Source organism: Chiloscyllium plagiosum, unplaced genomic scaffold (genome assembly GCF_037043375.1).
Source record: "Chiloscyllium plagiosum isolate Xiang-an unplaced genomic scaffold, Cpla_swu_hap1 HiC_scaffold_22, whole genome shotgun sequence".
In the NCBI taxonomy this organism is placed as follows: Eukaryota; Metazoa; Chordata; class Chondrichthyes; order Orectolobiformes; family Hemiscylliidae; genus Chiloscyllium; species Chiloscyllium plagiosum.
In genome coordinates, this window is record NW_028270160.1 from 7,262,975 (window position 1) to 7,286,214 (window position 23,240).

At 42.0% G+C, this 23,240-nt stretch overlaps 1 protein-coding gene across 4 annotated transcripts in view; it reads right to left on the reverse strand.

Annotated features, from left to right (window-relative positions):
* Window positions 1–519: 519 nt before the first annotated feature.
* Window positions 520–23,240, reverse strand: part of slf2 (SMC5/6 complex localization factor 2) — a 113,784-nt gene continuing 91,063 nt past the window's right edge. For all 4 annotated transcript variants that reach the window (XM_043713065.2, XM_087998720.1, XM_087998719.1 and 1 more), the window contains 5 exons: window positions 21,539–21,667; window positions 19,952–20,029; window positions 19,004–19,090; window positions 11,218–11,286; window positions 520–3,016 (listed from right to left, as the gene is read on the reverse strand). In XM_043713065.2, the coding sequence (XP_043569000.2) occupies window positions 2,879–3,016; window positions 11,218–11,286; window positions 19,004–19,090; window positions 19,952–20,029; window positions 21,539–21,667 (501 nt within the window). In that variant the 3' untranslated portion in view covers window positions 520–2,878. The remainder of the gene's footprint in view (window positions 3,017–11,217; window positions 11,287–19,003; window positions 19,091–19,951; window positions 20,030–21,538; window positions 21,668–23,240) is intronic.

A 23,240-nucleotide genomic window follows, 5' to 3' on the forward strand; every position in this document is an offset into this window, starting at 1 on the left:
AAAGTAATGATAAGTTAAACAGCAGTCATACGTACCAGAAAATAACGAGGAGGATGTGATGTTTTTATTGAGGTGGCTAAGGAATGATCTAAAAGATTTAAAATTAGAAAAGTCTGACAAAGCTCTATAGAGGAAAAAATGATTTCACTTATGGGGAGACTAGGTCATGAATAAAAGACGGTCATAACAAACCCAATAGAGAACACAGAAAAATTGCTTTACTTGAAGCATGGCGTGAATGTGGAACTTTTTACTTCAGAGTGTGGTTGAGGCATTGATGTGTATGATATAAAGCTAGATAAATCAAGAGAGAAAACTGTAAGAAACATTCAATGTGTTATCTACAGAGTAATGGAGGTATATTGCGTCAATACTGTACACAGACACTGAATGCTTGGGCCAAATGCTAGTTTCTGTGCTTTCCAAGGTAATAACACCCCAAAGGTGAAACAGGTGTTTAAGCCCAGCAAGATGCTGTAAAAAGATCCCTTCTCAAGCAGTGCAAAAACACAAATAATGCATTATTACAGAAATTTTATTTTGCCAAAATAACGTGAAAATTATTTTTGTATAAAGGACTTATTAAAAAATAATTAAAAAAATGAAAATTTCCTGCATATGACAATTGCCTTAAAGCAGAACAAAAATTCAAGTCTTTTACACATTTCTGAAGTCTAAGGTGCAGGGTGGCAGAATTACAAAAGAAAGTGCCCTGAGGACAAATGTTCTGACCAAATGCTCCATACTGACCAGAGGTAGATTAACTAGCAGTAGAAAAAAAATCATATTCTTTGGTTAAAGATTCAGCTGTGAAATGCCAGAGTACAAAACCACCCTCCTGGATCAACTACTATTTCAACATGCTGGGGAGAGCTAGCTTCTCTCTTCTTCATATTAACAGCACATCAGGGCGATGCTGTATTTCTGCCTACATTATTCACTTAATAATTCTTTACAAATATTTTATTTCAAAGAAGTTTTCTAAAATACAGAATTATAGAAATACTGAACTGGACATGAATTTAAATGCAAAACATTAAGACATTCAATCTCATTGTAAGTCTGTAAAGATTCTCCTTAACAGGTAACCAGACTCAACAAGATTAGAATAACTCTTGACGACCAATTAATAAAATGTCTCCAGATCATACTGACAGCTTTTTGTCTCAGGAAACAGGATAAAGACAGAAACAAGTGCGCTTTTCATTTTAAGAAAAAACACCTTTCAGGAAAAAAAAGGTTCCCCACGGTCAGGCTTCAGCCAAGCCACCTAATGAACCAAGGTCTAACAGGCCTTCAGGTAAGTTAGCAGATACACATACAAATTGGCCTTTGGCCGCACATCTTTCATATTTAACTGTGGGGCAGAGATCGAGTTGGCCGGGGCAAGATCAGATACCTGATCATGTGGAGATTTTACACAGGAATCCACATTCCACAACCATGTGCAGTAATCGATCACTAACCTGTAAGCTCGAAAACACAAGCTAGCCAGAGATTGGGGTCAGCAACTCAAACACCTGGAACAAAGCTTCTGGACAGGTATTCCTCACAACTGGAAAACTGTCATTTCTTTAAGCAGCATATCCCATTCATATAAACCCACACCAGACAGTAGTACAGGTGATAGACTCTGTCACTTCCACCAGTGTTCAGATTTGGCATTAAAAGCTCATTTCTTAACAGTTAATTCAAGAAAACAGTCACACCTTTTCACTTTGGTATCAAAAGTATAAGCTGTGGTAGTTTGATCCAGTTAAAGGTTTTGTAATGCTTAGGAGTAGCAAATTCTACCACCCTGCACAAGGAGGAGAAGGTAAGTATAAATACACAGGTAGTGAAGAATCCAGTATTTCCTACACAACAAAACCAAGTATAAAATACTCCAACAGTTTTACAGCCTTACAGAATTACCCCAGGATAAGACCTTTCTCATTTGAAACCCCTAAAAAGATGGGAGGCAGCTATAAAAACACAACGTATACATAAATTAATAGAAATCAAGAGATGAAGGCAGAAACAGTCAAGGTTCACGTGGCACATTAATCACACAATGGTTTGAGATATCTGAATCACCTAAGCTTATTAATTTCATTTGATTCATTTTACAGGCCTTTTATACTATACACATAGAAATTAGCACTGGGAGAGGCTGTTTCATCCTACTGAATTCATCTTTATGTAATGCTAGTGCAAATAAAAATATTTAGGAAAAGGAAAAAAAAAAATTGCAAATAAAAGAATTTTAACATAAAGATCTTAAGTGTACGCCAATACTAGAGACTACAACTTCAAAATACAAAAGTGGGAGGCAAATACGTGCAAACTCAATTAGCAAAGACAAGAGCTTTTGTAAGCTATACAGAACTGCAGCCTTGGTTGCAATAAATGTGCAGCTCATCATATGTTGCTTTCTTCTTTAGTGATTTGCAAATCCATTGCATCTTCCACATAAAACAGTCCACCAATTTGATTTTCAAATGGCATAAAGCCAAATAAAAGAATAACATTTTCAAGTACATTTGGAAGATTCAATCATTACAATGTCCAAATACAACAAAAATGAGAACATTACAAAAGAGGGACAGTTATGTACAGCAATAAAATTGACCTTACAAAACACTGCAAACACAGCTGCATTATATAAATAAACTCAATCTCCAACATTACAAAATATTTTTGATAGTTCTTTTGATAGAGCTAAAATATCAAAAATGTTAACTGCTTTAACAGATTCTAATCGTAGTTATTCCAAACTTTGCGTAGGTCCCTGTCTCAGAACAAAAACCAGAACACAAACCCATTAAGATCTAAACATTTTTATATATCAACAGATTTGTAGCTTTGTAATTTTTTAAAAAATTCTATACATGTTGCATTAAGCAATATCCAAATCTTCATCAATGTCATTAACTTCTTGAATCATGTAGTGTTCTCGTTCCTCTTCAAATGGAGAGGACTGACTATGCTGATTCTGATCTTCAGACAGAGGTTCCCAGTAGTCGTGAAGTTTCCCCTAAAATAAAATTACAGATTATTTCAGGTGTCATTCTATATTTTTTCAAAAATAAAGAAGTGCTCATTCAGCATTAACCAAAAACAAAATTGCCAATATGGTAAAAACAAGGACTGCAGATGCTGGAAACCAGATTCTAGATTAGAGTGGTGCTGGAAAAGCACAGCAGGTCAGGTAGCGTCCGAGGAGCAGGAAAATCGACGATTCGGGCAAAAGCCCTTCATCGGGAATAGAGGCAGAGTGCCTGCAAGATGGAGATAAATGAGAGGGGATGGGGGTGGTGAGAAAGTAGCATAGAGTACAATAGGTGAATGGGGGTGGGGATGAAGGTGATAGGTCAGGGAGAAGGGTGGAGTGGAGAGGTGGAAAAGATGATAAGCAGGTAGGACAAGTCATGGGGACAGTGCCCATGTCCTCATGATATCAAATTGATATTAAACCAATGGAAGAGTAGGGTGACCTGAGTTTGATCAAAGAGCTGGCCTTCGACAGTTTAAAAAAACAAAGACAAGACAGTATAGGTCTTGGGTGCAAAGTCCATAGAATGGGGCTCAGGTAGCTGATGGCATAGCAACCAGCAACAGGGCAACAAGGAGTGAGGCACAACAGCAAAGTGATACAGAAACAGCTTCTGAATGGTATAGGAATGGGAAAGCTTCAGAGGTTTAGGAAAGGGGAAATGAAGTCACAAGGCAAAGTTAGCACAGTAAACAACTATAAATCAGTTGCACTGTGGGGGTTTGGAACAAAACATAGGTCAGCAAGGACCTGTTGTAAAAAATAATATGGACAGCACAGTAATGTCTTACAGAAAAATAATGTAGCACTGAAGTCTAAGTTGAGAAAGGTGAGAATAAGGGTTTCTAGAAACAGCATCAGTGAGATAGGAGCAAAGGTAAGTTATGTCAGAAAGACTACATCAAGTCAGCATCACTGAAGACTGGGAGAGGGGACTTGCGTGACAAGACAAATAAACCAACAAACAGTGGATGCTGGAAAAATTCAACACGTCTGGTAGCATCTGTGGAGAGAAAGCAGAATTAACATTTTGGGTCCAGTGAGATGTACCCTAGAACTCTGTGGGAAGCTAGAGACGTGATTGTTAGGCCTCTTGCTGAGATATTCGTATCATCGATAGTCACAGGAGAGGTGCTGGAAGACTGGAGGTTGGCAAACATGGTGCCACTGTTTAAGAAGGGCAGTAAGGACAAGACACGGAACTAAACACTGGTGAGCCTTATGTCGATGGTGGGCAAGTTGTTGGAGGGAATCCTGAGGGACAGGATGTACATGTACTTGGAAAGGCAAGGACTGATTCGGGTTAGTCAACATGGCTTTGTGCATGTGAAATCATGTCTCACAAACTTGATTGAGTTTTTTGAAGAAGTAACAAAGAAAATTGATGAGGGCAGAGTGGTAGATGTGATCTATATGGACTTCAGTAAGGCGTGAGACAAGGTTCCCCATGGGAGACTGGTTAGCAAGGTTAGATCTCATGGAATACAGGGAAAACTAGCCATTTGGATACAGAACTGGCTCAAAGGTAGAAGAAAGAGGGTGGTGGTGAAGGGTTGTTTTTCAGACTGGAGGCCTGTGACCAGTGGAGTGCCACAAGGATCGGTGCTGGGTCCTCTACTTTTTGTCATTTATATAAATCATTTGGATAAGAGTATAAGAGATGCAGTTACTAAGTTTGCAGATGACACCAAAATTGGAGATGTAGTGGACAGCGAAGAGAGTTACCTCAGATTACAACAGGATCTTGACCAGATGGGCCAATGGGCTAAGAAGTGGCAGATAGAGTTTAATTCAGATAAAAGTGAGGATTTTGGGAAAGCAAATCTTAGCAGGACTTATACACTTAATGGTAAGGTTCTAAGGAGTGTTGCTGAACAAAGAGACCTTGGAGAGCAGGTTCATAACTCCTTGAAAATGGAGTCGCAGGTAGATAAGACAGTGAAGGCAGCATTTGGTATGCTTTCCTTTATTGGTCAGTGTATTGAGTACAGGAGTTGGCAGGTCATGTTGCAGCTGTACAGGACATTGGTTAGGCCGCTGTTGGAATATTATGTGCAATTCTGGTCTCTTTCCTATTGGAAAAATGTTGTGAAACTTGAAAGGGTTCAGAAAAGATTTACAAGCATGTTTCCAGGGTTGGAGGATTTGAGCTAGAGGGAGAGGCTGAACAGGTTGGGGCTGTTTTCCCTGGAGTGTCGGAGGCTGAGGGGTGACCTTAAAGAGGTTTACAAAATAATGAGGGTCATGGATAGGATAAATAGACAGTCTTTTCCCTGAGGTCGGGGAGTCCAGAACTAGAGGGCATAAGTTTAGGGTGAGAGGGGAAAGATATGAGAGAGACCGGAGGGGCAACTTTTTCACACAGAGGGAGGTGCATGTATATAATGAGCTGCCAGAGGATGTGGTGGAGGCTGGTACAATTGCAACATTTAAAAAGGCATTTGGATGGGTATATGAATAGGAAGGGTTTGGAGGGATATGGACCGGGTGTGGCAGGTGGGATTAGTTTGGGTTTGATATCTGGACGGGTTGGACCGAAGGGTCTGTTTCCGTGCTATACATCTCTATGACCATTCTGCCTTGCCCAACAGATATAACGTAGTTGCACCAAGTGTCAGCGAGGGCACAGACTGCAGAGAGGAAGAGCAAACTAACCAATGTACTATGGCTCAGAACAACATTCATGTGCAGGAAGAAAGTGAAATGCAGTAGTAACACAGGATAGCATAGTTAGAGAACAGATACTGTCTTGTGTAGCAAAGAAACAGTCCAGAAGGTTATGTTGTCTTTGTGGTGCCAAGGTTAAGGACATCTCTCCTGGGCTGGAGAGGAACCTGGATTGGGAGGGAAAGAGCCAGTTATCATTATCTTTGCAGGTACCAGTGGCAGATAGCACTAGGAAAAAGGTTCTACTGAAGAATTATCAACAGCTGAAGACCATAAGACATAAGGGCAGATATTAGGACATTCGGCCCATAGAGTCTGCTCCACCATTCAATCATGGCTGATAGATTTCTGATTGTCAAGGGGATCAAATGTCGGTGGAGATTGGGATTGAGAAACCTAACTCTGTTTTACGTATAGTCGATGACTTGGCCCCTCCACAGCCTTCTGTGGCAATGAACTCCATAGATTCACCACTCTCTGGCTGAAGAAGAGGAACACCTATACAAAGTATTCGCCAAAAACATACCAGCGCAACTTCATCAACAGATGCCTAAGAGAAAGATCACGGAACGAGGACATACCACAACCAAAAGGACTAGCCACACTACCATACATCAGGAGCATCTCGGAACTGACAGCCAGACTACTGCGACCCCTAGGACTCATAACGGCACACAAACCAACAGCCACGCTCAGACAACAACTCACCAGAACGAAGGACCCGATACCCAACATGAGCAAAACTAATGTAGTGTACAAAATACCATGCAAGGACTGCACAAAACACTATATAGGACAAACAGGAAGACAGCTAACAATCCGCATACATGAACATCAACTAGCCACGAAACGACACGACCAGCTATCCTTAGTAGCCACACACGCAGACCACAAGCAACATGAATTCGACTGGAACAACACTACTATCATAGGGCAAGCCAGACAGAACAGCCAGGGAATTCCTAGAGGCATGGCATTCATCCACAAACTCCATCAACAAACACATCGACCTGGACCCAATATACCAACCACTACAGCGGACAGCTGAAACTGACAACCGGAAGCGGCAGGGACAGACCACTATAAACACCGGAGGAAACATCAAAGAAGCGCTTCGCAGGAGGCTCCCAAGCACTGATGATGTCGCCTAGCCAGGGGACGAAACGTTTGCAACAAAAACTTCCAGCTCGGTGAACAGAACCACGGCAACGAGCACCCGAGCTACAAATCTTCTCACAAACATTGTATTTGCCTTCCTAACTACTAACTGAACCTGCAAGTTTACCTTAAGAGAACCCTGGACGAAGACTCCCAAGTCCTTTTGTACTTGATTTCTGAATTTTCTCATTTAGAAAACAGCGTATGCTTCTATTCTTCCAAACAAAGTGCATGGCCTCACCTTTCCACGTTATTCCATCTGCCACTTTTTTTTTGCCCACTCCCTTAACCTGTCTAAATCTTTTTGCAACTTCCATGCCTCCTCAATATTACGTGCCCCTCCACTTATCTTTGTATCATCTGCAAACTTAGCCAGAATGCCCTCATTTGCTTCATCGAGATCGTTAATGTACACAATGAAAAGATGGTGTCCCTACACTGACCCTTGTGGAACACCACTAGTCACTGGCTGCTATTGTGAGAAGATCCTTTTATCACCATTCTCTGCTTTCTGCCAGACAACCAATCTTCTATTTAAGCTAGTAGCTTGCCTCTAACACCATGAAGCCTTATATTACTCAGAAGCCTCCTGTGTGGCACCTTGACAAAGGTCGACTCAAAGTAGATAACATCCATTGTTCCCCTCTGTCTAACCTGCTCGTTACCTTCTCAAAACATTCTAGCAGATTTGACAAGCATGACCTCCCCTTGATGAAACCATATTGACTTTGCCCTATTTTACCACTCACTTCCAAGTATTCAGAAATCTCAACCTTCATAACAGAGTCTAAAGTCTTGCCTACGACCAATGTCAGGTTAATCGGTCACTAATTTCCCATCTTTTGCCTTACTTCCTTCTTAAATGGAGGGATTACGTTAGCTGCTTTCTAGTCCTCTGGGACGCTCCCCGAATCCAGCGATTCCTGAAAGGTCACTACCGCTTCAGCTACCTCCTTCACAACTCTAGGGTATAGTCCAATGAGTCAAGGTGATTTATCCACCCTCAGACCTTTCAGTTTTTCTAGCACCTTCTCCTTGGTGATGGTCACCATACTCCCCTCTACCCCACTGACATACAATTTTTAGGGATGTTACTTGCAGCTTCCACCATGAAGACTGACACAAATGTGCACTTCATCCGCCATTTCTTTGTTGCCCATTACAATTTCTCCAGTGTCATTTTTCAGCAGCCCAAGGTCCACTTTTGTCTCTCTTTTGCCCTTCTATATCTAAAGACACACTTGCAATCATCTTTTATATTACAGGCTAGCTTATCCTCATATTTAATCTTCTCCCTAATTTTTTTTTGGTTGTCCTCTGTTGGTCTTTGTAAGCTTCCCATTGACTTTTGCCACATTATATGCTACCTCTTTTCCTTATATGCTGTCCCAGACTTCCCTCGACAGTCACGATTGCCTCACCCTCCCTTTAGTAGGCTTCTTTCTCCGAGGGATGAATTTTTGCAGTCTCCCCCAAATTACCCCCAGAAACCCCTGCCTTGCTGTTCCACTATATGCGTTTGAAGTTTGATCCCTAACCCTTTCCAAACACTTTTATTTTGTATTCTGGAAACTTGAATAACTTGAGTTCTCCTTTGTTTTCATTTTTTATCCACCCCCAAAAATGTTAACCTGCTGCTTTATTTCCCATTGGTCGTTATACTTCTTGGAGTGTTATCCTTCCCTTTCACCTGGGGCTAAATTATAAAGCAGATCTACAAAAGGCATAATAATTGCAGGTTTACTACCTGCATCATATGCAAATTGACAGGGTAAAGATGATGAGAGGTGCAACTGTATAATTGTATAAAAATAATGGTTTCCTTTGCACAAAGAAACCCAAACATATAAACAGAAAGCAGGAAACATCAGCAGTGCTTCGTCCGGAGGCTCACTGAAGATGCTACCTAGTATGGTGATAAAACGCCTGAAAATGAACCTTCCAGCTCAGTGAGCAAACCTACATCCAGAACCTCAACCTGAGCTGCAAATCTTCTCAAAACTCGCTAAGTTGTATTAGTCCTGGAGTAAGCAGAACTGTCCCACTGCGATAGACTTAATTTGAACTGTGCTGGACCAGTGTCCTGACAAATCATATCACTAGGGTTGCAGATAGTGCTTTAAACTAATTAGTGACTGGAAGTTAAAAATTCAAAAAGAAATGACAGCACCAAGGTGCAGAATAGCGAGCAGACGAATGATAATCAAAATGTGACAGGAAAGGGGAGAAAATAATAAGGTGAGTACAACAGAAATTAGAACCAGACTAAGTAATAATGGTAAAAAGTCAAAGCGAACTAGAGGGCATAGGTTTAGGTGAGAGGGGAAAGATATACAAGGGACCTAAGGGGCAACGTTTTCACGCCGAAGGTGGTACTTAAATGGAATGTGCTGCCAGATGAAGTAGTGGAGGCTAGTACGCTCTAGGATTCTATGCATGCACTTGTGACTAGATAAGTTGACAACACAAATAAAAATAAATGAATGTGTCTTGATTGCTATTACAGTGACGTGGTTGCAGGGTAACCAGGACTGGGAACTCAACATTCAATGTTCTAGAAAAAAACAGGCAAAAAGAAGAGAGGTGGTGAGGTAGTGTTGTTAATAAGAGCAGAATCTCTCTCGTGGGAGAGTAGTGACATAGGTGCGATAGTTTATGATGTGGAATCCATTTGTATGGAAATGTGGAACAAGGAAGGAAATAAGTCAAGGGTGGGAGTCTATAGACCTTGAAGAGTTGTCTCACTGTGGGGCAAAGTATAAATCAGGGAATAATGAAGGTATGAGAAAAGGTCAATTGCCACGGGTGATCTGAATCTGCATACTGACAGGAAAATTCAGATGGGTAACATGGAGGACAACTTTGTAGAGAACACTGAACATCGTTTTTTTAGAGTAATATATGACACAGCCTACTGAGGAACATGCTAGTTTAGATCTAAAAGTAATAAGGAGGTACGAATAAGAAGAGATCCCTTATCTAAGGATTTGCTTGGGGATAGAAATCACAACCCAAGAATTTCAATATCATTTTGGGTGAGAGCAATACAGGTCTCAAACCAGTGTCTTTAACTTAAATAAAGGACAGTTAACAGTGTTAAGAAGAGTTGTCGAAAGCATGTCAGGAAAACAGACTGGGGAAGGTCAACAGATGAGCAGTGACAGACATTTATGCAGAAATTCCATATTGCTCAGGAAAAAAATGTATTTGTTAAATATGGCACAATGAGAAGGATGAATCACTTGTGCTTAACAAAGACAGGCATGGCGGGTACTTAATCAAAACCAAAGGCAGACAAAGTAGCAAAAACTCATGGTAGGCCAGAGGATTGTGAACATTATAGGAACAGGTGACTAAAAGTCTGATAAAAGGGTAAAAGTTGACTACGTACAGGAAAACAGTGATCCTATATCTATGAAGCTGTTGCTAGGAGAGAATTGAGAAGAGTGGAAAGAGCCTAAGGATGGAATCTTGGGTAAGTTACAGAATTGTGTATGCTAGTCATGGGATGAAGGGATTTATGTTAAAATACATTGCTAGAAATACTCTGGCTATGAAAGAATAAGTGGAGAGGGACTGATCCTTTAAGGAACAACATGGAAACAGTAAAATACATCAAAAAGAAAATTGATGTGCATATGTATACCTGTTCTAAGGAGACCAGGTTCTCCCTAGTGTATACTTTGGAGAGTGACAATATCCCTTGGAATCCCAAATGAATTGAGTCCACTAGGTTAATTGGCATTTTGCCAAACTGATACCATTCTAACCTTCCAAATCCATGTAGTTGATAGGTAGTTTTTAGTGCATTGTAATCAGGCATTAGTGACACTATGTCACTTGTCATCTCACTCACCCAAAGCAGTGAAGGCCAGTTATCACAAGAGTGGAGGAGATCAGCTATCTCCGCAGCCCAGGAAATAAACAGAAGACTGTTTGGGTCAGGAGACACACACGCACCATCAAATCAACCACCGGTTTCAAAAAATTTTGGAAAGTTTCTTTTAATTCTTCAAATTAATCAAATGAAATTTGGAAGTGCTGGTGTCAAGATGATAATTGGGAACTTGCAGCCTGAGACTTACATTATGGTTTAAATTTACAGCTCCACTTCTCAGACTTCTGCTGACAAGCAGCACTGCTCCAAAAATCTGTGATTTCAATGAATCTGTTGGACTATAACCTGCTGTCGTGTTACTTCTGACTTTCCCCACCCCAGCCCAACACCAGCACCTCCACTTCATCCATGTCATTAGCCAAGGTGGGCAACTGCCTACTTTGCAAGAGACTTCACTCTATGATTGCCCCCCCCCCCCCCAAGTTGCAATAACTTGTCTGTTTACTCTGTATCATTTTACCTGAAGGGGTCGTGAACGCTGTAACAACTCTTGCCATTTTGCATGAGTTCTTGCTTCTAAATCTTTCACCTATATAGAAAGAATAAGCTGATTAGTTCAGATAGAAAAACGTGCATTTAACTCCCACTTTCACATACATAGTTCCGTATTTCAATGATGCTAAAACGGAAAACTGAAGGAACTAACATGTGGACTGAAACTTAATGGAATAAGTCTTGACTTATTCAAAAAACCTTTCAACGATTGTGTCAGATATTCGCATGTTGCCAAGCCTCAGATGAACTCAGTCCTTTCAGTGTCACTTGATTATTGATCATTAAATGCTGCAATAGACGCTGGAGACGATTGTTCTTTCCCGATTACTGTCCATAAGTTGGTTCTTGTGGCACACTGGTTGTGTCCCTATTCTAAGCCAAGAGGGCTGAATTCAAATCCCACCTGCTGCAGAGAGAGGGGTTTCACAACTTCTCTTAACAGATGGATTGAGATTTCTAAAAACAAAAAATGCTAGCACTCACGGTGGGTCAGGCAGCATTTATGGAGAGACAGCAAGCTAACATTTCAAGTCTAACTGAACAGTCATAGAAAGGTACAGCACAGAAATAGACCCTTCAGCCCAACTGGTCCATGCTGACCAGATATCCCAACCCAATCTAGTCCCACATGCCAGCGCCAGGCCCATATCCCTCCAAACCCTTCCTATTCATATACCCATCCAGATGCTTTTTAAATGTTGCAATTGTACCAGCCTCCACCACTTCCTCTGGCAGCTCATTCTATATACGTACCACCCTCTGCGTGAAAAAGTTGCCCCTTAGGTCTCTTTTATATCTTTCCCCTCTCACCCTAAAACTATGCCCTCCAGTTCTGGACTCCCCCACCCCAGGGAAAAGACTTTGTCTATTTATCCTATCCATGCCCCTCATGATTTTACAAACCTCCATTAGATCACCTCTCAGCCTCCGATGCTCCAGGGAAAACAGCCCCAACCTATTCAATCTCTCTATATCACTCAAATCCTCCAACCCTGGCAACATCTTTGTAAATCTTTTCTGAACCCTTTCAAGTTTCACAACATCTTTCCAATAGGAAGAACAGAATTGCACGCAATATTCCAACAGTGGCCTAACCAACATCCTGTACAGCCTCAACCTGACCTCCCAACTCCTGTACTCAGTACTCTGACCAATAAAGGAAAGCATACCAAATGCCTCCTTCACTATCCTATCTACCTGCAACTCCACTTTCAAGGAGCTATGAACCTGCACTCCAAGGTCTCTCTGTTCAGCAACACTCCCTAGGACCTTACCATAGAGTGGAGAAGTCCTGCTAAGATTTGCTTTCCCAAAATGCAGCACCTCACACATTTATCTAAATTAAACTCCACCTGCCACTTCTCTGCCCACTGACCCATCTGATCAAAATCCCATTGTAATCTGAGGTAACCTTCTTTGCTGTCCACGACACCTCCAATTTTGGTGTCATCTGCAAACTTACTAACTATATCTCTTATGCTTTCATCCAAATCATTTATATGAATGACGAAAAGCAGTGGACCCAGCACCGATCCTTGTGGCACTCCACTGGTCACAGGCCTCCAGTCTGAAAAAACAACTCTCCACCACCAATACTTCTACCTTTGAGCCAGTTCTGTATCCAAATGGCTAGTTCTCCCTGTATTCCATGAGATCTAACCTTGTTAACCAACCTCCCATGGGGAACCTTGTTGAACGCCTTACTGAAGTTATATAGATCGTGTCTATCGCTCTGCCCCTCAGCAACCCTCTTTGTTACTTCTTCAAAAAATTCAATCAAGTTTGTGAGACATGATTTCCCACACACAAGTCCATGCTGATGATCCCCAATCAGTCCTTGCCTTTCCAAATACACATACATCCCTCCAACAGCTTGCCCACCACCGATGTCAGGCTCACTGGTCTATAGTTCTCTGGCTTGTCTTTACCACCCTTCTTAAACAGTGGCACCACGTTAGCCAACGTCCAGTCTTCCAGTACCTCACCTGTGACTATCCATGATACAAATATCTCAGCAAGGGGCCCAGCAATCACTGCTCTAGCTTCCCACAGAGTTCTAGGCTACACCTAATCTGGCGAAAACGAGTACTGCAGATGCTGGAGATCAGAGTTGAGAGTGTGGTGCTGGAAAAGCACAGCAGGTCAGGCAGCATCCGAGGAGCAGGAGAATCTACGTTTCGGGCAAAAGCCCTTCATCAGGAAAGAGGCTGAGAGCCTCGGGGATCGAGAAATAAATGGGAAGGAGTGGGGCTGGGTGGTGGGGGGGGGGGGGGAAGAAAAGAGGGGATAGCCGAGAACGCTATATGTGGATGGAAGTGGGAATAATGGTGATAGGTTGGAGGGGAGGGTGGTGCAGGTAGGTGGGAAGGAAAATGGACAGATGGGACAGGTCATGACTATGGTGCTGAGCTGGAAGGTTGGAACTGGGGTAAGGTGGGGGAAGGGTAAATGAGGAAACTGGTGAAATCCACACTGATGCCCTGGGGTTGGAGGGTCCCGAGGTGGAAGATGAGGTATTTTTCTTCCAGGCATCGGATGGTGAGGAAGTGGCAATGGAGGCGGCCCAGGAACTGCATGTCCTCTGTGGAGAGGGAGGGAGCTTTGAAGTGTTCGGGGCAGTGGGGTCGGTTGGCGCGGGTGTCCCGGAGATGTTCTCTGAAGTGCTCTATGAGTAGGTGTCCTGTTTCCCCAATGCAGAGGAGACCGCATCAGGAGCAAAAGACACAGTAAATGACATGTGGAAACAGGTCCTGGGGATTTATTTTGACTCAAAAATGTTAGCTCACTCTCTTTCCATGGATGCTGCCTGACCCGGTGTGATCGTCAGCATTTTTTTTGTTTTCGGTGCATATTCCAGCATCTGCAGTAATTTGCCCCTGATTAAAACATCCGCTGTGCACAAACGCCTAGTAATGTTTAAACATGAACTGTAGGATAACATGGTCTAGCATTTGCAATCAGTTCAATCGTTTATTTGTTGCTGATTAATAATTTTGCAATTTACACTAACTAGGAAGCAGGAACATGAAATCAATAAATGTCTGGCCTCCTTTTACTATAAATTATATTTATAGATTGCACTTTTAACAATAAAGCATGATAAGGCGCACGAAAGGAACATCACCAAAACCTGACCTCGGCCTATTTATGCAGGGATGCTGTCTTCACCATTCAAACCTCAGGTAGTAACCTTTCCTCAATATAGCTCTGTGACAAAGAAAACTTCCTATAGTTGACAGTCAGCACCATTCCTACATGGCATACAATAGACAATAGGTGCAGGAGTAGGCCATTCTGCCCTTAGAGCCTGCACCACCATTCATTATGATCATGGCTGATCATCCTTAATCAGTATCCTATTCCTGCCTTATCGCCATAACCATTGATTCCACTATCCCTGAGAGCTCCATCCAACTCTTTCTTAAACAAATCCAGAGACTGGGCTCAAAGTTTGTGCGAAGATTTGTAGCTCGGGTGCTCGTTGTTGTGGTTCTGTTCACCAAGCTGGAAGTTTTTTTTGCAAACGTTTCGTCCCCTGGTTAGGCGACATCATCAGTGCTTGGGAGCCTCCTGCGAAGCGCTTCTTTGATGTTTATAGTGGTCTGTCCCTGCCGCTTCCGGTTGTCAGTTTCAGCTGTCCGCTGTAGTGGTTGGTATATTGGGTCCAGGTCGATGTGTTTGTTGATGGAGTTTGTGGATGAATGCCATGCCTCTAGGAATTCCCTGGCTGTTCTCTGTCTGGCTTGCCCTATGATAGTAGTGTTGTCCCAGTCGAATTCATGTTGCTTGTTGTCTGCGTGTGTGGCTACTAAGGATAGCTGGTCGTGTCGTTTCGTGGCTAGTTGATGTTCATGGATGCGGATTGTTAGCGGTCTTCCTGTTTGTCCTATATAGTGTTTTGTGCAGTCCTTGCATGGTATTTTGTACACTACATTAGTTTTGCTCATGTTGGGTATCGGGTCCTTCGTTCTGGTGAGTTGTTGTCTGAGCGTGGCTGTTGGTTTGTGTGCCGTTATGAGTCCTAGGGGTCGCAGTAGTCTGGCTGTCAGTTCAGAGATGCTCCTGATGCATGGTAGTGTGGCTAGTCCTTTTGGTTGTGGTATGTCCTCGTTCCACGGTCTTTCTCTTAGGCATCTGTTGATGAAGTTGTGCGGGTATCCGTTTTTGGCGAATACCTTGTATAGGTGTTCCTCTTCTTCTTTTTGCAGTTCTGGTGAACTGCAGTGTGTTATGGCCCTTTTGAATAGTGTCCTGATGCAGCTTCGTTTGTGTGTGTTGGGGTGGTTACTTTCATAGTTTAGGACTTGGTCTGTGTGTGCGGCTTTCCTGTATACCCTTGTAGTGAATTCTCTGTTCGGTGTTCTCTGTACCATCACGTCTAGGAATGGGAGTTGGCTATCCTTTTCTTCTTCTCTCGTGAATCGGATTCCTGTGAGTGTGGCGTTGATGATCCGGTGTGTTTTTTCTATTTCCGTGGCCAAAGAACTACAACAGAAACTGAAACACCTGGTCAGCGGATCCAAACACTCTATACAATCAACACAGGAATTCTTGGACATCATCAGAAATATACACATAGACAAAGAAGAAACCATGATATCATTCGACGTGACGGCACTATTCACTTCGATTGACAAAACCCTAGCCAGAGAAACAATAGCCAACCTACTGGACATACAGAACAGAAAACAGGACACTGAACCTATCAACAAAGACGGCATACTTCAACTACTGAACTTGTGCCTCACAACACACTTCACATTCAACAACCAGATATACGAACAAATCAACAGAACACCCATGGGATCACCAATCTCGGGACTCATAGCAGAGGCAGTTATGCAAAGGTTAGAACAAACAGTCCTACCACAAATTCAACCCAAACTCTGGGTCAGATATGTCGATGACACGTTTGTAATCATTAAAAACACGGAAATAGAAAAAACACACCGGATCATCAACGCCACACTCACAGGAATCCGATTCACGAGAGAAGAAGAAAAGGACAACCAACTCCCATTCCTAGACGTGATGGTACAGAGAACACCGAACGGAGAATTCACTACAAGGGTATACAGGAAAGCCGCACACACAGACCAAGTCCTAAACTATGAAAGTAACCACCCCAACACACACAAACGAAGCTGCATCAGGACACTATTCAAAAGGGCCATAACACACTGCAGTACACCAGGACTGCAAAAAGAAGAAGAGGAACACCTGTACAAGGTATTCGCCAAAAACGGATACCCACACAACTTCATCAACAGATGCCTAAGAGAAAGACCACGGAACGAGGACATACCACAACCAAAAGGACTAGCCACACTACCATACATCAGGAGCATCTCGGAACTGACAGCCAGACTACTGCGACCCTTAGGACTCATAACGGCACACAAACCAACAGCCACGCTCAGACAACAACTCACCAGAACGAAGGACCCGATACCCAACATGAGCAAAACTAATGTAGTGTACAAAATACCATGCAAGGACTGCACAAAACACTATATAGGACAAACAGGAAGACCGCTAACAATCCGCATCCATGAACACCAACTAGCCACGAAACGATACGACCAGCTATCCTTAGTAGCCACACACGCAGACAACAAGCAACATGAATTCGACTGGGACAACACTACTATCATAGGGCAAGCCAGACAGAGAACAGCCAGGGAATTCCTAGAAGCATGGCATTCATCCACAAACTCCATCAACAAACACATCGACCTGGACCCAATATACCAACCACTACAGCGGACAGCTGAAACTGACAACCGGAAGCGGCAGGGACAGACCGCTATAAAAACCGGAGGAAACATCAAAGAAGCGCTTCGCAGGAGGCTGCCAAGCACTGATGATGTTGCCTAGCCAGGGGACGAAACGTTTGCAACAAAAACTTCCAGCTCAGCGAACAGAACCAGAGACTGGACCTCCAATACCTTCTGGGGCAGAGCATTCCACACACCCACCCACTCTCTGGGTAAAGAAGTTTCTCCTCATCTCTGTCCTAAATGGCCCACCCCTTATTTTTAAGCTGTGTCCTCTGGTTCAGGACTCACCCATCAGCGGAAACATGTTTCCTGCCTCCAGAGTGTCCAATCCTTTAATAATCTTATACGTCTAAATCAGATCCCCTCTCAGTCTTCTAAACTCAAGGGTATACAAGCCCAGTCGCTCCAGTCTTTCAGTGTAAGATAATCCCGCCATTCCAGGAATTGACCTCGTGAACCTATGCTGCACTCCCTCAATAGCCAGAATGTCTTTCCTCAAATTTGGAGAACAGAACTGCACACAATATTCCGGGTGCGGTCTCACCAGGGCCCTGTACACAGCTGCAGAAGAACCTCTTTGCTTCTATACTCAATCCCTCTTGTTGTGAAGGCCAGCATGCTATTAGCTTTCTTCACTACCTGCTGTACCTGCATGCTTACCTTCATTGACTGGTGTACAAGGACACGCAGATCTCTTTGCATTGCCCCTTTACCCAACTTGACTCCATTTAGGTAGTAATCTGCCTTCCTGTTCTTGCCACCAAAGTGATAACCATACACTTATCCACATTAAACTGCATCTGCCATGCATCTGTCCACTCACCTAACCTGTTCACTCACCTAACCTGTCCTGGTCACCCTGTAATCTCCTAACATCCTCCTCACATTTCACCTTGCCACCCAGCTTTGTATCATCAGCAAATTTGCTAATATTACTATTAATACCATCTTCAATATCATTAATATAATATTGTAAAAAGCTGCGGTCCCTGCACTGATCCCTGCGGTACCCCAATGGTCACCGCCTGCCATTCCAAAAGGGAGCCGTTTATCACTACTCTTTATTTCCTGTCAGCCAACCAATTTTCAATCCAAGTCAGTACTTTGCCCCCAATACCATGCGCCCTAATTTTGCTCACTAACCTCCTATGTGGGACTTTATCAAAGGCTTTCTGAAAGTCCAGGTACACTACATCCACTGGATCTCCCTTGCCCATCTTTAGAGTTACATTCTCAAAAAATTCCAGAAGATTAGTCAAGCATGATTTCCCCTTCATAAATCCATGCTGACTCTGACCTATCCTGTTACTGCTATCCAGATGTAATTTCATCCTTTATAATTGACTCCAGCATCTTTCCACCACTGAGGTCAGACTAACTGGTCTATAATTTCCTGCTTTCTCTCTCGCTCCTTTCTTAAAAAGTGGTACAACATTAGCCACCCTCCAATCCGCAGGAACTGATCCTGAATCTATCGAACTCTGGAAAATAATCACCAATGCATCCAGGATTTCTAGAGCCACCTCCTTCAGTACCCTGGGATGTAGACCATCAGGCCCTGGGGTCTTATCAACCTTCAGACCTAACAGTCTCCCCAACACCAATTCCTGGCAAATATAAATTCCCTTCAGTTCAAGTCCTTCAGCCACTGTTACCTCAGGGAGATTGCTTGTGTCTTCCCCAGTGAACACAGATCTGAAGTACCAATTCAACATAGTAGGGCCATGCAACCTTGTGGGCCAACAATTTGACTAAACTAAAGAACAGAAACTGTATCCATCATTCTTAACTTTCTTCGAGGCCTCATCTCTTTCCCCAAACATGGCCTCAATGCTAGATATGTCAGAAGAATTATGCTTCAGAGTAGGTGGTCCATAACGAAGCATCTAAGTGAACAGAATGGTGCTTTTTCACAGCAAACAAAAGGCTCAAACTTTAAAACAAAATCAGCTCAAGTTCTTTGTTGAATACCTTGCTTCGGTAAAGGAGTTTAGGATCCTCTCTTATGTCGCACTTAATGTGTTTTTCTATTTCAGCACAGAGCTGTATAAGGTGACTCTGAAGGAAAATAAAACTCACATGAAAATACTCTGCAAAGAGTAAAAGCAATAATGAAACATTGTGCTGACAGAGACAGATGGGAGAAATACAACTTTAACTTCCACAACAAAAAAATGCATTGTACAGCATCTTCAACAGCAGGGAGGACCCTGAAGGGCTTCACAACTAACATTGCTTAAGTGTAGCCTCTGCTGTAGAAAATGCATCAGCCAACAATAATTAGGATTAACAAACAACTAACACAATTTCTGGAGATTGCCAGTAGTGTTCAAATCCCACAATTTGATAGAGAAATCAAATGCAGTCTCCCTGCAAGTGGCGACGCAAGTAGATAGGGTGATAAAGGCGGCAAATGGCATGCATGCCTTTACTATTCGGGGAACTGAGTACAAGAGTCAGGATGTCATGTTGCAGCTTTATAAGACTTTGGTTGGGCTGCACTTAAGAACGTTGCATTCAATTCTGGTCACCACATTATAGGAAGGATGTGGAGGCTTTGGAGAGTGCGCAGCCTGTTGGGCCACATTCAACTTTTACACAACTTGCTTTCACAGCAGTATAAAACTCCTTTAGCTTATTCTTTATATTAAATCGACAAAGAGTCAGTTACTCAATCAATTAATATGTAACAACAATAACTTCTGACATGGCTATCCACATCCCTTTGTGCATACCAATGCAATAATGGCCAGGTAATCTGTTTTACTCGAGTGCAACTCCACTAAAGTCTGTTGATACTTATCAATGATTGCCATCTCAAAACTGAGCTCTGAAACCATGACTAATAGTTTCACCTTTAGCCAGCCTTTTAACACTCCTATCCCAGCTTCACTAAAAAAAAAACAAACTGAAACTTACCCGTTGACTGGAAGGAATATGTTCTACGTGCAACACTTCATTTGCTAAGACGAGAAGATTGTAGCACAGGTAATAGGCCTAATGAAATAAATTATATGATTCTGGTAAATTAAACATCCATTTACAGATTTCCAATTGACCCGAAATTTTCTTTGGAAGTGGGGCGAGATTATTTTGCTCAAGAGACAAGACCAAACATTTCAAAGCCATTAGTAGGAGCACCACCATGTGGTGTATTTTTGCCTCTACTCCACTCAATGTGTGTAATCCCCAATTCCACAGGGTGTCTCTGCACTAGTGTGGCATTGTCATTTCCCAACCAACCACTCGCAACCAGCAGACTGGCAATTAAGTGAGCAACTAAGGAAGTCTTAGCCATGTTCAAGTCAAGCGGGAATAGAGTTAAGGGTTGGCAAAATTATTTCACATGGGAGTATTGCAGCCAGCAGTGATTTCTGACATATACTGGATCCCCAAGGTAATGGAGTAGACAGCTAATTCACTAAAATGCCTAGTCCCTTTGTTTATTACCATATGATCCGCTGCAATCCAGCCATAGTGACAGTACAGTATTTGCTGATAAAGGAGTGGGGGAGTCAAAGATCAAGATATTTAAAACCATTGAAATATACAACTAACACACACTACAATTTCATTGTTGTTAGGAGAGTACTGTAAAGTCTTTTGAGATGAATGAAGTTAAGGAGGACTGAGCAGCTTCGTCTATAGCAGTCGTGTAGTCTAGTGTAAATAATGACATTAACCTGCCTGTGAAATACAGTAGGAGTCTTTAAAATTCTAACCTTTTCCAAGCCAAGGTCTGTCAGGGGTGCAAATCATTGCAGTTAGTTCATAATTGGTCTCACTGCACAGAAAACCAAAGTACATTCAACACACTGTAGTATTGATTAACCATTTTCATGCAAAAATTGCCTATTTTTCAACAAGCAGTCAGGTGCAACTCTTCTTTCACAAATTAATACCAGGATGCATTTAAAAATATATTAAGTGCACATGGAAGACCAATAAATCAACTTAGGAGGAAAATATGAATTTGTTGCTTGTCTGAGCAGAATAAGTGGTGCTCACATTCAAAACCGTGCTTCCAACATGCCCTTTTTTAAAAATAAACAAGGCCTCAGTGAACATGAAATGCCAGTTTAAACAAATTTAAACTTTTCCTAAATGGTTAAGTTGCAGTATTAAGATTTACAGCCTGTTCTCAAATTCAAGTCATTGAAAAGATGGTGAGTAAACAAGCATTTCCACAATCACTTAAGTTTATAAAATATCCAGTCGTGACGAATGCTCATGGACCTGAAATGCCAACTCTCCAAAGATAGTGCTGGACCTAAGGATTCCCATTGCCTACATTATGTTAGGGCAGCACTAAACTCACACCACAGGTTTATTGGTGTTTCAATGCAACTCAAATTGTACAAAGAAAATGTTCATGTTCTTACATTTTAGTGCTTGCAGAATGTAGTGCATTTGCTATAAATGAAGGCACATTAACCCATCTTAACCCAAAGCTGAAGAAGAGCTTTAAAACTCAGTGAAATTGTTTAAAAGAAGTTGAAGTGTAACCTGTTGATCAAGTTCTGTAAGTGCAGCTTCTTTTCTGTCTCCCTGCTGACTGGATTTAGTCCTTTCCTCAATAGTTTTTAACAAAGATGATGGTTTCATCATATACAAAAATCGACACAGATTGGAGATCTAGAGACAGGGAATAAAAAGAATTGAAACTCTCAAATTGCACAACTGAAATCTGCTCCAACTTGACCATCCACTTCCCCTTCTATTATGACTATATACAAGATACTGCAGGTAAGGTCAGGTAATCAAAAACAGATCCAAACTAGTTATAAAGTAAACTGGTGACGATCAGGAAGGTTGTTTAAAAGAACAAGGAATGAACATTTGCACATCCATTGCTTTTAAGGAACAGACCTGCTTATTTTCCATGTGCCATTTTAATCTGTTTTTGCAATAGCAGGTGTCCACTGCAAGGCTCCTACATATAATTTATGACAGTCTTGATGTACCTATTTTGTAACCCTATGCAAAAGCACTTGCACTGTTCTGCATAAAATTATAATATCCAATGCACACCTAATGTTAAACAATCTGCATTCTTAAGTATAGATAACTTGTTGGCCAGTTATATTGGCACAGAGTTCTCAGCACAGTTCAGATTTTCCAGTATTAATTTATTAAAAAAGGTGCTTATGAATTTCAATTCCACTGCTGATCCAGTAAAGCATTCCAGGTTTTAATCTCTGCATTGTCTCAACTCACTTACTGTGTTGATTAACCTTGTGGCTCGAGCTCCAAACTCAAGAAATTGATGGAAACATTTTTTTCAAAACTCCAATGTTAAAACCCATCAAAATTGTGAACATCTCTACCAACTTACACTCAACCTTCTTTATTCCAGTGAAGAATCCCAGTTTCTCTAGAGTTCATCCAAAGTTCTGCTTCTGCACCAGCACTTCACATTCAGCAGTAATTCTAAGCGTTCGCACTCACACACAGCCCATGTCCCCCTTGCTGATTCATTGTGATCACAATATGCCTTCCCAACTATTTCTGTATCGTCAAGAAATTTGGATACATTACACTCTGCCCCTTCGTCCAAATCGTTAAAACAGAGCATAGAGAATTGAGGGCCCAGAATCATCCTCAAAGCACTCAACTAATGGCATCTTTCCAAATTTAAAAATACCTATTACCCAGACTCTGCCTTCTAAATGTTAACCAATTCTTAATCCATGCCAAGGCATCAATCCCAATACTGTGAGCCTTTGATCTTATGCAGTAACCTTTCAAGTGGCACTGCAATGACTGCCTTCTGAAAATCTAAGTAGACATCTACCTTCATCCCTTTATCAACTCTGCTTGCAACTTCCTTTGGCAGACCTGAGAGAACAGGGAGTGGGGTAAAGATGACCTGTGAGACAGTGCACTGTGAGGTCATGAGCCTAAAGTTTCAGCTCATGTCCCAGATAATGTCCCAGAGTCCACTTTCTCGCAATCCAACCAAAGCTGAGGGAAGCATAATCAAAAATAGATCCAAACTAGTTATAAAGTAAACCAGTGACTGAACTCTCAAAGCCTCGCCACTTCTCCATCTTCGGTATATGTTCTCTCGTTATCCCAAACTTAAATCATTTCAAGTATTAGACATCTTTCTTCACAATCATTTCCTTCTGCTGTCTAGGCTTCCTCAGTTAAACATTTCTTACCTTATGACCCTTTTCAACAGTCAATATACATCAAAAACCAATTT